The 14,192-nt window shown below is 36.8% G+C and overlaps 1 protein-coding gene across 4 annotated transcripts in view; it reads left to right on the top strand.

Moving 5' to 3' along the window:
* Positions 1–14,192, top strand: part of casq1b (calsequestrin 1b) — a 76,565-nt gene that overhangs the window by 44,124 nt on the left and 18,249 nt on the right. For 3 of the 4 annotated variants that reach the window (XM_048185342.1, XM_048185344.1, XM_048185345.1), the window contains exon 2: positions 14,122–14,154. The exons of the other annotated variant lie outside the window; for it this stretch is intronic. In XM_048185342.1, coding sequence (XP_048041299.1) covers positions 14,122–14,154 — 33 coding nt within the window. The remainder of the gene's footprint in view (positions 1–14,121; positions 14,155–14,192) is intronic. 4 annotated transcript variants of the gene reach the window in all.

Raw genomic sequence — 14,192 nt, 5'->3', positions numbered from 1 at the left:
TGCACCATTCCATGCATTGTAAACAGTAATGGCAGTGCTCTGAGTGCACCCAGCATTCTAGTTTTCCTTATCTACTTTGTACTTAGCTATAAGGTATAGCTAAGAGTGGTCCAGACCAACCTTATGAAAGTATGACTTACAGAAGGTATATTTAACTAAGAACATTTCGGGAAACACGTATTAATGTTAAGGTACAGCTTAAGGTATAATTTAAGAACGATGTAGAGTTAAGAAGGTTTCGGGAAATCCAGCCCTGATCTGAACAGTTGCAATACACTATGGCTACATTCACGCTGTCTGTGCAATTCTGATTATTTGTGTATCCAATTGGAATCTGATCTAATCTTATTGCCTGTCCACATTGTGTACTGCAACTGTTGTAATTAATTATAATATTATAATATTGTAGTAATTAAATATTTGCTTAGTTATCACCAATGATCTCTCTATTTTGTTGATTATTAAACTGAAATCAGTTTCATGAGTTATGATACCATCAATTACCTTATACTCATCTCCAGCTATTCACCTGTTTCTTCAGTTTCTGTTTAATAAACTCTTGTACCTGGATTTATCTCCATCTCCAAGTGTTTTTGCAAAATAAATAAAAACAAACATGATGCACAATCTGCCCTCTCTATCTGAATGAAATCCATTCTGATACTCCCTCAGAAAATGAACTGTAACTTAGAGAATACTTATAACACAAACACAACACATATGTCCAAAGAAGTGTTGAAATGTCAGGTTTTAAATAATGTAAGTCAAATCAAAAACAAATAGTCTCTGTTTGTGTAATCTGTTTGAATTTCTGCTAATGTTGCCATGCCCATGAACAGCACACACTATTCAAAGGCAAATTCTGAGGCGATCCATGTAAACAGTCAATGCTGCCTGCTGTTTCAACGGCAAAGACACTGTTTAAATATGAATCCTGCATGTTCTGTGTGTCTCTTTATGAATGCCGCAGATGTGTGTTTTCGTTTACTATACATAACTTACATTAGTAAACATGCCATATTGGCTTACCCCAAATATTGCTATACTGAGATGAGTGAAATTGACTGAAATTTGTAATAAACAATTAAATAAAATGTGTTAGCAACATATTAAATTGCAAATAAATTAGCCATATGTGAAGTGCCACATCACTAAAGTTTTTTTTTTTTTTTTTCACAATGAATGATGAAAATTCAGCTTTGCATCACAGAAATAAATTATATTTTAAAGTATATTCAAATAGAAAACCATTATTTTAAATTGTAATAATGTTTCACAACATTGCTGTTTTGTTTTTTTTCTCTGCATTTTTGATCAAATAAATGCAGGCTTGATGAGCATGAGACTTTCAAAAACATTAAAAATAGAAATGTGTCCAATCTTTTGACCGGTACCGTGTATAATTTAAAATATAATAGGCCTATACATAATTTCTTCACATGATGTGCAATAATACGTGCATGCATGAGATCACACAAATCATGTTTTCTGTTAAGAGTGGACATTATATTAATATTAATACAGTAGTTTATATTATTATTTATCAGCATGCTCACAGAGGGTTTTTTTTATTTTATCTCACAGATTTCAGAATCTGTTGACCCACATTGGACATTCTGAATGAATATGATGGTGAGATCACTGACTTAAAACAGGAAAGGGTTTATTTTCTCTTTGTTTTTTGTTTTTTTTGTTTTTTTTTATCCAGCGCATAAAAACACCAAACACCTTGGAGTGCCAGGTACTGTAAGTGATGCTCACTTATATCTTTGAACAGGATTTATTTCCAGGTAAATCTGTATACTCAAAATGTGCCCTCATTTATTCAAAATGTGTCTAATTTATATTGTTAACTATATTCTAAATAAACTAAATACAAAATAAACTACTTTGTTCTCAGGTTCCTTAATTTTCTCTCACAAAGCCTACCTGACTGAAAGGCTCATTATGTGGCTCATTATGCAGGTAATTGTCTCCTCAGGTGTGAATCACAGCATTATTCAGGATTATTCATGTCTCCACGCATACTGTCTTTCTAAACCAAAGAGTGTCTTACAAAATTTAAATCAATATATTGTTTATGTGAATTAGTAATCAGCATGATTTTCACATCATTTTAAAGCAAAAATTCTAGGCTTCTACATTCAGTAAAGTCTTGAGAACACATATTTAGTATTTGTTTTGTGGCCTTATTTCAGTGACTTATTTATTTATTTTCAATAACCACGCCTAAACGTCATTCTCTCAAAAATACAAACATGTACATACATGTTGCTCACATATTATGGTAGCCAAATTTGTGCTGAATACAGTATAATGACACTTCTGCCATTAATATGTTTATAAACAACTGAAAAAAGCACAAATGTCAAGGCATGTCAAAACTTCTCCAGGGCCCCAAAAATCCTCAGACCCCAGAGGGTTAAGGACTACAACAAACTGCTGGTAGGGACTACAACAAGCTTCATCCCAGGTTAGTGACATCACTAACCCTACAATTTACATAAACCTGCCCCTGAGAACATGCAACAAAGGGGGTGATGCCATGTTGGACTGTTTTAGAGAGAAAGAGAGTTGTTTTAGTATAGTGTTGTTATCATGCCGTCATTTTTTGCCTGACTGCTTCACAAACGAAGGTCAATTCAACGCTGGATTTGCACAAAAGTTCAACATGACAGCACATGCTAGTCAATGAGTTGAATCAACAAAAAAACATGCAGATGCATTTGAATGTTGTAACTTCTTCCTGAGTCTCTCCATCATTGTCTGACTCTGGTTTGAACAATGTAAGGCTGAACACCGTTACTGGCAATAGTCATTTTGGCTGCATGTGAGATTCTCCAGTTTTGTTGTTGTTGAGCAACTAAAGCATGAGCTAATAAAGCTCCACCCCCTTCTGGAAAACGGATGGGAGCATTTAAAGGGACACACAAAAATGGCATTTTTGCTTACACACAAATAGGAGCAAATATGACAAGCTATAATAAATGATCTGTGTGGTAATTTGAGCTGAAACTTCATAAACACATCCTGGGGACACCAGAGACATATATTACATCTTGTAAAAGGGGCATTATTGGTCCCCTTTATACCAAACTTTATTGGACATTACCTGCATTAGTATTAAGAGTTCATTAAAATGTTTACAAATACATTAAGCTTATCTCCAAAGCTAAACAACTATTAAAGAAAAGAGGCTTTGAACATTCAGAAACATTCAGAAATAATGTTTTCATATCTTAATAAGAACGTTAGCCAAACCTTGCTCAGGGAATCTCATTTACAAAGTGTCTGTAATATATTTTAATATATTGTATATATATTATTATAGTCATAACTACAACTAAACCAGTTTTGAATTCACTGTTAGGATGTATGATGCATGAATAGGACCATCTGGCATGATAATGTAATTATCATGTAAAACAAAGGCATTGGTGGATAAGAATAAGAAAGTGAAAATAATTGACAGTTTAAGTTTCATTAGATATTGTCTTCAAGTGCCTTCAGGATTGTAGTTATGATTTTAATAGTCTTGCTCTGTAATCATAGCTGTTTCTTATATCCCTAGTGATTTTAAATGGCAAGATAGAAAATTAGGCTTCACTAAAATGTTGATACTAAATTTTGGGTTCATCTAATGAAAAGCATCATTCTTTTCTATTGGTCTTTTGCCATTCACATCACTCTTTTTTATTGCCATTAAACAGCAAGCTGCAGTCAGAATGTCCCATTGTGGTTTGCAGGTTTTGGAGGATGGAAAATGTTGGATTATTTTATGTGTAGAGGAGAAAAGAAACAGGTGCTGTCGTTTAGTGTGACGAGAGCGGTGATGAGTCAGAGGTGATGTGTTGATTCTCATCAGTCATCAGAGCAAACTAACTCATTTAATCACTCACTCACTCACTCACTCACTAGCTGTGTTCCATTCGACAGGGTCCCTATGCAGTGTTCACTGCTCCCTACTCCCTGAGCACGGTATATCAGTTGAAGTAGACTTCACTGACAACAATCGCTCATTTGGAATGCCCTGCAAACATTATCAAAGAAAGTCAACGATGGTGTCACGCAGATTATGATATAATATAAATAAATAGATATTATAATTTACTTTGGAATTTAAAATTGACTCTTAACAGATTAGAGGCAGTAACTGTCATGCCATATGGAAATAAATCATTCTCATTTGGTTAACTGTATGAATGTATTCTTAATCCGTGGTTTGGGTCTCATCTCGTGCACTTTCTTTTTCACGCGCAGCAGCATAGTAAACACTCCTGAAGTAATGTTAAATTAAACTAAATAATGACAGCCAGCTTTTCAACACTTTGTCATGCCTATTCATACAATAAAATATGCAAACGTAACACTCATCGCCATAACCATTCATATTTTCATTCGTATAATAATAACAAAATTTATAAATACTCAAAACGCAAACATAAATTCTTCCATCGGAGAGCCGTTTAAATCCTCTTTCAACGGCTCTGCTCCATTGTAGTTCTGACTGGTGACGCGGTGCGCAATGACAGTTGGGTGATTTTACCTCTCTACTTCCTGTGAAGTGATGTATCGATGTTCCCTTATTCCCTATACTGTTCGCAGTGCCCTTCGAACTGAACATGTTCGCACCCTTCGGATTGGAATCTCACTTAAGATGCCGAAATATCCTGTGAAATACACTTCACAGTCCACTTACGGTCGAATGAAACGCACCTACTCACTCACACACTGAGCCACCAGTCCAAACCAAGACACTCATAAAAACCCCAAGACAACATGCACAGAGCCCACAGACCATGTGCATTGTAACAGAAGGAATGACAAACAGTATCTGCACATTTTATCTCTCAGCAGCCATTTAGAAAGCTGCAGATGCTTGAGCACAGTTTAATTCCATTTCAGTTCATGAAATGTAGCTAAATTTGATCTAAGCATGCAAACAGGCTGCAGAACTAATTCAAATGTGAATGTGAATATTTAATTGGAATTCAAAGAAATTCACAAAATTTAACTAGAAAAGTAATGTTAAAGTAGTGTTAATGTTAAAGTAATGTTAGCCAAGATACATTTTGAATGTTCGATTGACAAAAGTCAATATTAATATTCAATAATATTATCTTTTTGACTTCTCTGACACTGTCGGATGAAAGAACGTCTCGGTTACATATGTAACTCTTGTTCCCTGAAGATGGAAATGGAGACATCATGTCGGAGAAGACCAACCAATTGGGATCTCGCTAGAGAGACCAATCTACTTCGAGTGAAAACTAAACAAGCCAACGCAAATGGGCATGCAATATTTGCATCTGACTGTCACGCCCTGCAGCACGGCTATAAATAGGTAGCAATTGCAATGCATATCAGGTTTTCACTGAGGAGGCAAGCTGGTTGCCCGGCGCCCCAGCAGTGGTACAGCAACTGTAATGACAGGATATGACGTCTCCATTTCCATACGTAACCGAGATGTTCTCTTTCAGCTGTTCACACTCAACGTCATGTCGGAGAAGACAGATGAATTTGAATCCCTAGCAAAACGCCTTCCAGTGCCCTGCAAATGCCAGCTGATCCCTTCTCTAGGATAGGACAAGGCTTACACAGAGAAGGTGAACACTGCCTACACAGTGAACTTGGATAACACTGGGAAAGCGTGCCCTTTCCACAGGAAAGGAAATGCTGCAGCACCCACAGGATGTTATTATTGGAGTATACACAAGGACCAACCCTGTAGGGCCGTACTTCATATGGAAGTCTTTGAAGTGGCTCTCACCTGGTTTGGGAGACACAGGCTTCCATGTAGGAGCTTTACCGTGGAAAATACACATATGGGATCCCCTCGGGGTCACACATATGGGCACCCAGCTTAGAACTGGTGCACATGGATACAACAGGTATAGACCTGGCATCAGATGCTCCATCACGTCCAGCTGCCAGGGGTGATAGAGGACTCAACAGGGTTTGCCAAATCGGGACCGGCTCTATGGCGTCCTTCATGAGTAGGACTGTGATCTCCGCTCGCAAGACATGGGCCTCGACAGCTTTCAGTGAAGTGAACTGAATGCCTCTGAACTTGGGGGGACGCTGTACGAGCTGAATCACATAGCTGAGCATGATGCCCCCCCCCCACCCCCACCCCCACCCCCACCCCCAACCCCAACCCTGACCACACATAGAGAGTGACTGACTGAAAGGTAACAAAACTTTATCTGAATTGATCTGATGATGACACTATATATTGTCTTCTGAAGAGCTGCTTTTTGCTGAATCGAAATAGTTTTATTAATATATTACAATATGTTTTTTTTTTGCAGCATAGACAGTCATTGAACTGAATTGGATCAACATTGAACTAATTTGAGTTGAATAATGACACTATTGTCTTTTAGAGCTGCCTTACAGCAGAATTTGAATTTGTCTCATATATGATGAAGTTGTATCATTGATTCTGTTTATTACTGTTAAGCTGCTTTGAAACAATCAGTATTGTATAAAGTGCTAAATAAATAATGGTGACTCGACTTGACAAAGTCTTGTTTGAAAGTTCTGATAAAACATTGAAAATGTATTGAAGTTTGAAGGTTTATAGGCCTTACAGACATAAAGAACAACAACAACAACAACAAAAAAATGGAATAACTATAGAACAAATGTAGTAGCTACTGTGTTGAATTATCATAAAAAAGCAAAGCCAGTCAAGGACTACTGCTCAATTTTGCCATTTACTCGAAGAAGTAAAACAACTCCAAACACCATGCTACTTTTTGTTATATTGTTAAAGTAGCTGTTATGAAGTCACCTCTGAACCCAAAGGTCAAAGATGTCATTGACTTTCTCTGGTGCAGGTTTAGATATTTAAAGGAACTATTTTCCTCATTGTTGTCTGATTCCTGAACTCACTGACTTCTGAAGTGAAGGTCAGACCTCTTTATTCATTTTAAACATTACAGACAGGACGAATAAAACATTTATGGTGGGAAAATTGGCATAGACAATTCAGTTCCTCTTCACCATCAAAAAATACAGTAATTTGAATTCGACCTCAATCCTTTCACACAAAACATCCATGATTGGGTCACAAATGATTTTGGTGTTAATTCAGCTTAAAGAATTGTTTTTCTTTTTCTTTCTTTATTTTCTCAGTTGAAAAGCTTCTTTCTCTGTCTAAACACATGCTGTCAGATATGAATCATAGCTGAGTCATTTCAGCTGTCATATTCTCACAAATAAGCATACTTCACATCAACAATCTGGTGCTACAAGTGCATCAAAAGATTTATTTTATGGAGCAGGTTATTTATCAGGTTTTAACAGAATTGTTTAATGGTTTTACTACAAACCCAATTCCAAAAAAGTTGGAACACTGTACAAATTGTGAATAAAAACAGAATGCAATGATGTGGAAGTTTCAAATTTCAATATTTTATTCAGAATACGACATATCAAATGTTTAAACTGAGAAAATGTATCATTTTAAGGGAAAAATAAGTTGATTTTAAATTTCATGGCATCAACATATCTCAAAAAAGTTGGGACAAGGCCATGTTTACCACTGTGTGGCATCCCCTCTTCTTTTTATAACAGTCTGCAAACGTCTGGGGACTGAGGAGACAAGTTGCTCAAGTTTAGGAATAGGAATGTTATCTTATTCTTGTCTAATACAGGCTTCTAGTTGCTCGACTGTCTTAGGTCTTCTTTGTCGCATCTTCCTCTTCATGATGTGCCAAATGTTTTCTATGGGTGAAAGATCTGGACTGCAGGCTGGCCATTTCAGTACCCGGATCCTTCTTCTACGCAGCCATGATGTTGTAATTGATGCAGTGTGTGGTCTGGAATTGTCATGTTGGAAAATGTAAGGTCTTCCCTGAAAGAGACGACGTCTGGATGGGAGAATATGTTGTTCAAGAACTTGGATATACCTTTCAGCATTGATGGTGCCTTTCCAGGTGTGTAAGCTGCCCATGCCACATGCACTCATGCAACCCAATACCATCAGAGATGCAGGCTTCTGAACTGAGCGCTGATAACAACTTGGGTTGTCCTTGTCCTCTTTAGTCCGGATGACATGGCGTCCCAGTTTTCCAAAAAGAACTTCAAATTTTGATTTGTCTGACCACAGAACACTTTTCCACTTTGCCACAGTCCATTTTAAATGAGCCTTGGCCCAGAGAAAACGCCTGCGCTTCTGGATCATGTTTAGATATGGCTTCTTTTTTGACCTATAGAGTTTTAGCTGGCAACGGCGAATGGCACGGTGGATTGTGTTCACCAACAATGTTTTCTGGAAGTATTCCTGAGCCCATGTTGTGATTTCCATTACAGTAGCATTCCTGTATGTGATGCAGTGCCGTCTAAGGGCCCGAAGTTCACGGGCATCCAGTATGGTTTTCCGGCCTTGACCCTTACGCACAAAGATTGTTCCAGATTCTCTGAATCTTTGGATGATATTATGCACTGTAGATGATGATAACTTCAAACTCTTTGCAATTTTTCTCTGAGAAACTCCTTTCTGATATTGCTCCACTATTTTTCACCGCAGAATTGGGGGAATTGGTGGAATTGGTGATCCTCTGCCCATCTTGACTTCTGAGAGACCATGCCACTCTGAGAGGCTCTTTTTATACCCAATCATGTTGCCAATTGACCTAATAAGTAGAAAATTGGTCCTCCAGCTGTTCCTTATATGTAAATTTAACTTTTCCGGCCTCTTATTTCTACTTGTCCCAACTTTTTTGGAATGTGTAGCTCTCATGAAATCCAAAATGAGCCAATATTTGGCATGACATTTCAAAATGTCTCACTTTCAACATTTGATATGTTATCTATATTCTATTGTGAATAAAATATAAGTTTATCAGATTTGTAAATTATTGCATTTCTTTTTTATTCACAATTTGTACAGTGTCCCAACTTTTTTGGAATCGGGTTTGTATTTTAATTTGCCTTTAATACCTTCAAAATATACATATAAAAAATAAATTATCTCTATTTGTGAACAAGGAATAGTTTGGTGCTTTTTGGGTACATCTCATTGCACTTTTCATATGACACATCCACAAGAAACGTTATAAGCGATATAATTTTTCTCTCCATTGCAGATACGGGTTTATTCACCTTGGCTGCGTCCAAAATCGTACACACTCTTAAGTAGGTACTTGTTTTGAATAAGTGCTTACTTTGAAAGCCCTAAAAAAGTGTGTTCTATATATTAACATGAATGTAATCTGGACATACTAAATTCACCATGTTGTCACTAGCTGTGTTTACATGGACCCTAAAAGGGCTCGAGTACCGATGGTGTGAGAACTATATTGTAATTGCTTGGTCAAAGATGTTGCATTTTAACAAACTCCTCCTAGAGATTTTATCAGATAAACATCATATTTGGTCAGTCTAATGTAAAGGCCTTTGTGACATTAAATTGCGAAGATCTTGACTTTTCACTGAAGGGCGTGTCCGTGGCGGCCTGACAAATTTTGATGTTTTGCCATGAAACAGGAAATTGTTGTAACTTGGGCATACAATGTCCGATCTGCCCCAAACTTCATGTGTTTTATTAGAGTCTTGGCCTGAAGACATCTACATGCCAATATTCAGTTACAGTTATAGCGCCACCTCCAGGCAACAGGAAATGGCATGTTTTACACTGTGATTAACTCCTCATAGAGATTTAACCAGATCAACATCATATTTGTTCACTCTAATCTTAAGGCCTTAGCGATGTTAAATTGCATTGATGTTGAGTTTTCATTGAAGGGCATGTCCGTGGCAGCCTGACAAAGTCTTATATTGCGCCATGTAAGGAGAAGCTGTTGTAACTCAGGCATACAATGTCCGACCTACCCAAAACTTCACACGTATGATAAGAGTCCTGGTGTGAAGACTTGTACATGCCAATATTCAGTTAGTCATAGCGCCACCTGATGGCAAAAGGAAATAGCATGCTTTACACTGTAATTCACTCCCAGAAGCATTTAAATATCCCAATATGTACTAAACATGCTAGAAACATGTTAAATCATGCAACACCTGGCTAAGTGCTAATGTATGTGATTAATGCCATGAAACAGGAAGTTGTTGTAACTCAGGCAGTTGTTGTAACTCAGGCAATGTCCATTTGGCACCAAAATTCACGTTTAATAATAATCCTGGCCTGAAGACATCTACATGGCAGTCTTCAGATGTATTCAAAGAGCCACCTGCAGGAAGTGTATCACTTTTAAAATGCTTTGAGATCACCCTCTTATTTTTACCCGATTTGCTTCAAACTTCAGCAAAATAATGTCAAAGCATGGCAGATGTAGACCTGTCAATGTTTTTTTGATATCTTAAATATTGTTGCAATGGCAACACGTGAACCTTTTATATTATTCTTGGGCATTTTTGAGGCTCTTAACATGCTTCAAATTGCATGAAACTCGACACACTTCAATATTGTCATACTTGTCATACAGTAGACATTGACAAAGCCATAGAAACGGGCAGGGAGCAGGGGCTCTACAGTGCCACCTTTTGACAAAAGTGGGGGGGTTAGTTTAACCTACAATCACCAAACTCGGTACACTTATTGTTCTCATTAATCCGGACAACTTTCTGATTTACAGTCATTAGCTCTGACCAACAAGAAGTCAGATATTTTGGTTTGAATGTGGATTTTTTTTTTTTTAATAAACAGGCTCTGAATTTTAAACTATTACTTCTAGGGGGTTTATTCGATTCAGACCAAACGTTTTTTACCATGGTGCTAAGACATTGAATATGTTAAATTGAGAATGGATAATGGATATCTCGAACGGTGTTGCCATGGTGATAGATTGAAGTAATGTCAAAAAACGGAAACGGAATGACTCATATTTTCTATAAAAAAAAAAACACTATACACTATTAATTTATATATAGAATAATACAAATGTTTCAAATAAACACATTTTATTCATTTTTTTTTTATTCAAAAAGCATGTGTAAGTTAAAAATAGGCAGATTTAATTATATTTGATTGAAAAATGGATAAATGTCATACATAGAGTAACAACAAGAGGGCAGAATATACCTATTTTTAAACAGGGTTGGATAAATCAAGCACTAGAGCAATAGTTTATATAGATAGAACAATGCCTTTGTTTTTATTATACTGTTTGTGCAGGTATATTTAAAAATATATCAAAGACTACTTTATGTCACAATTTAGATGTTTTTTTTTTGTTGTTGTTTGTTTAAAATGATCTTCTCAGTCTGTCTCTCTCTCTCTCCCTCCTCCCCCATAAATAATAATCCTCCCTACAAAAACCCTGTTTCAGTAAATTTCACATTATTATAAAAGTGGCTGTTTAAAATAAAATTGCATAAGTGAGCAGAAAAATCTAGACATGTACCTTACTATTACCTGAGACTGACATTAAAATTGTCTTTGCAGTATCTGTGATTTGGCTCTATTAATTAATTTATTTATTTTTTTCATCTTATACCACACATATTGCAATTAAATGAATGAATGAATGAATGAATGAGGCATTTATATAGCGCTTTCATATGTACAACTGTACACCCAAAGCGCTTTACAATCATATCAGGGGTCTCTCCTCATCCACCACCAGTGTGCAGCATCCACTTGGATGATGGGACGGCAGCCACAGTACAACGGCGCCAGTGCGCTCACCACACACCAGCTGTAGGTGGAGAGGAGAGAGAGTGAAAGAGCCAATTCAATGGATGGGGATTATTAGGAGGCCGTGATTGGTAAGGGCCTATAGAGGGAATTTGGCCAGGACACCGGGGTTACACCCCTACTCTTTACGAGAAGTGCCATGGGATTTTTTAAATGAAAGCATGCTTTTGGTGCATAAGATTGGTGCACAAACAACAGCTCAGGGAGGTCAAAAAACACATGAAGAGAAGTGTTAGGATTATACAACATCAGCAATCACAGACATTTGCATTAAGGCTGGATTAGATTTATCAGAGCACTGTGGAGTTTGCACAAATAATAGTATATAATTTCCTCTAGAATTTTTATAGGGGTTGTCTGAGAAAAATCACAGACGTCAGATTAGGATGATATTCTGCACTCATTTGAAATTGATTTACGACATTCTATGACATGAAAGTCATCTCAATTTAAACAATCTCATGGATGTGGCTGTTGTGGTTTGTGATCATAGGAGCATCAGCTGCTGCAGTAAATGTGGTTTGAAATTGACATAGTCCTTTTATGTTTAACTGTTTTAAATGCCCATTGCCCGCCATGCACAGTTGCCCTGAAGCCACCGGGGTAGCGGTGCCACCAGGCTTTGGCCCGTCATCGCTGCTCGCAGCTATATTTCCTTTTGTAATGTGATCGAGAGGACATGTAAACACTTGATCGGATTGAAAACTGAAACTGGAGAGTAGAGCGCATGTGCAGTGACGTAGAAATGGCATAATGAAGTATGATGTGTGGAACGAGCTGTTTTTCCTGTTGAATAAATTGCTTTTACTACTTGATAAATACAGGCAGCATGACTCAACAGTTCATGTCCTCGTTGTCGCCTAATTAGGACCCGAATTAGATAAATATTAAGTCTGCTTTTTAAAACAAATAACATGAGAATGGTTAGTATGCAACAACAGTGGTAAACTCTGTATATTCGTGCAGTGTACGCATGTCAAAAGATTAAATCTGATCAGAAGCTTGTGACATATAAACGCGCACATCAACCCGTTCGGATTCATCAATCCTTTGCATACTCTTTTATTAGTACTGTGAATTCAGACATACTTCTTATGTCACATACTGTTTTTTAACCTACTATATAGTAGGGAAGTATGCAATTTTGAATGCAGCCCTTATTTTTAATGTAAGATCGGTGTGGGCATTTATAACCCGAATATGTGTAAAGGATTCCATTTGTCATCTGCTTTCAGTTCTTTTACCTGTACAAAACCAGTCCATTATACAGATTATATTGCAAACTAGTAAGCCTATATGTTGTCATTTTATTTTCATCAGCAATCAAACACACTGGTTTGTAGTATAAATAGTTTCACCAGTTACTGCACTTTGTTATTCTTGTAGTTATTTACCTATAGCGTCTGATGAATCTGAAGTCTCACACATTCACAGAAAATAGCTTTCTTCTGGGTTGCAAAACAAATTGGATTAAACAGCTCAGATAGTCATAAAAAAAAAAATGTGCCTGGTACATTTTTGCTAAATTGTATTGTGTTGCGTGTAGCACGGCAGTTTTAAAGTGAAATGTGTCCCAAAATATTGAGTTAAATTTCCTTAAAATAAATTAAAATGTGACTGTTGCAAAATTTAATTTCAGCGATTATTGTACGTATTGCGGCATGCCTGGTGAGTGCTAAAACGCATTTGAAAATAATGTACCACCAAGTGTTAAGCAAACGTGAGATAAAAGCACATTTGTTGAAGCAACCATGCCATTTTAGCTTGCTTCTGGTGTTTTTTTGTTTTTTCTTAAATCATATTTTTAGAATCGTGATTTCATGGGATTCATACTAGAGCACTCCACATTACAAGTGCAAAGATGTACCAGCCAGGTGAGCTACTGAGCAAGTTTATTATGTCAGAAAAGCCACACATGTGGAGCTGGTTGTGTGATGAAAACATCAAAATGTATTAGTTTACAAATCATGCACTATTATAAAAGTTATTATAAAAGTATTTTGAGGTCATATTGTGCAAGAAACCATACTAAAATAAGTATTTATCAATAATGTGCACCTGTAATCATAATTAGTGTTCACTGCCACTTGTGTTTATTTCAGCTGGAACATTTTCAGCACACATTTCACAACTGCAGTGAAATGTGTGTATAGGTAGGCCTATACATTTGAGCTGTTTTGCAGTCGAGTATTTCCAATGAGCCTGGGATGTTTGTTTGAATTTGTTTCTGAACATCTTTTGACAGCATAATATACAAATATGAGACACGATGAGACAAATATAACAGAACAAAAGTGCAGGGAAAGTGTTTCTAAAAAGCCCAAAGGCTTGTACAAAGCAATTACACAACATAATTCGTTTTCAAATCTTTAATTGTGACTAAGAGCAATAATAGTTAATTTTATGCTGTGTTGGTTATTTTATGCTAAACTCTAAAGTCACCTGACCTTTCTCTGCAGTTGCTAACAAGCCCTGCTGCCTTGACCTACCAGGTATGTTCAAGTCCTGTTGTGTTCTGTTCTCTCTCTCT

The sequence above is a fragment of the Megalobrama amblycephala genome, linkage group LG3, assembly GCF_018812025.1.
Source record: "Megalobrama amblycephala isolate DHTTF-2021 linkage group LG3, ASM1881202v1, whole genome shotgun sequence".
Taxonomy (NCBI): Eukaryota; Metazoa; Chordata; class Actinopteri; order Cypriniformes; family Xenocyprididae; genus Megalobrama; species Megalobrama amblycephala.
The sequence above is the reverse complement of the archived record's forward strand: the minus strand, read 5'-3'. Positions and strand labels throughout refer to the sequence as shown.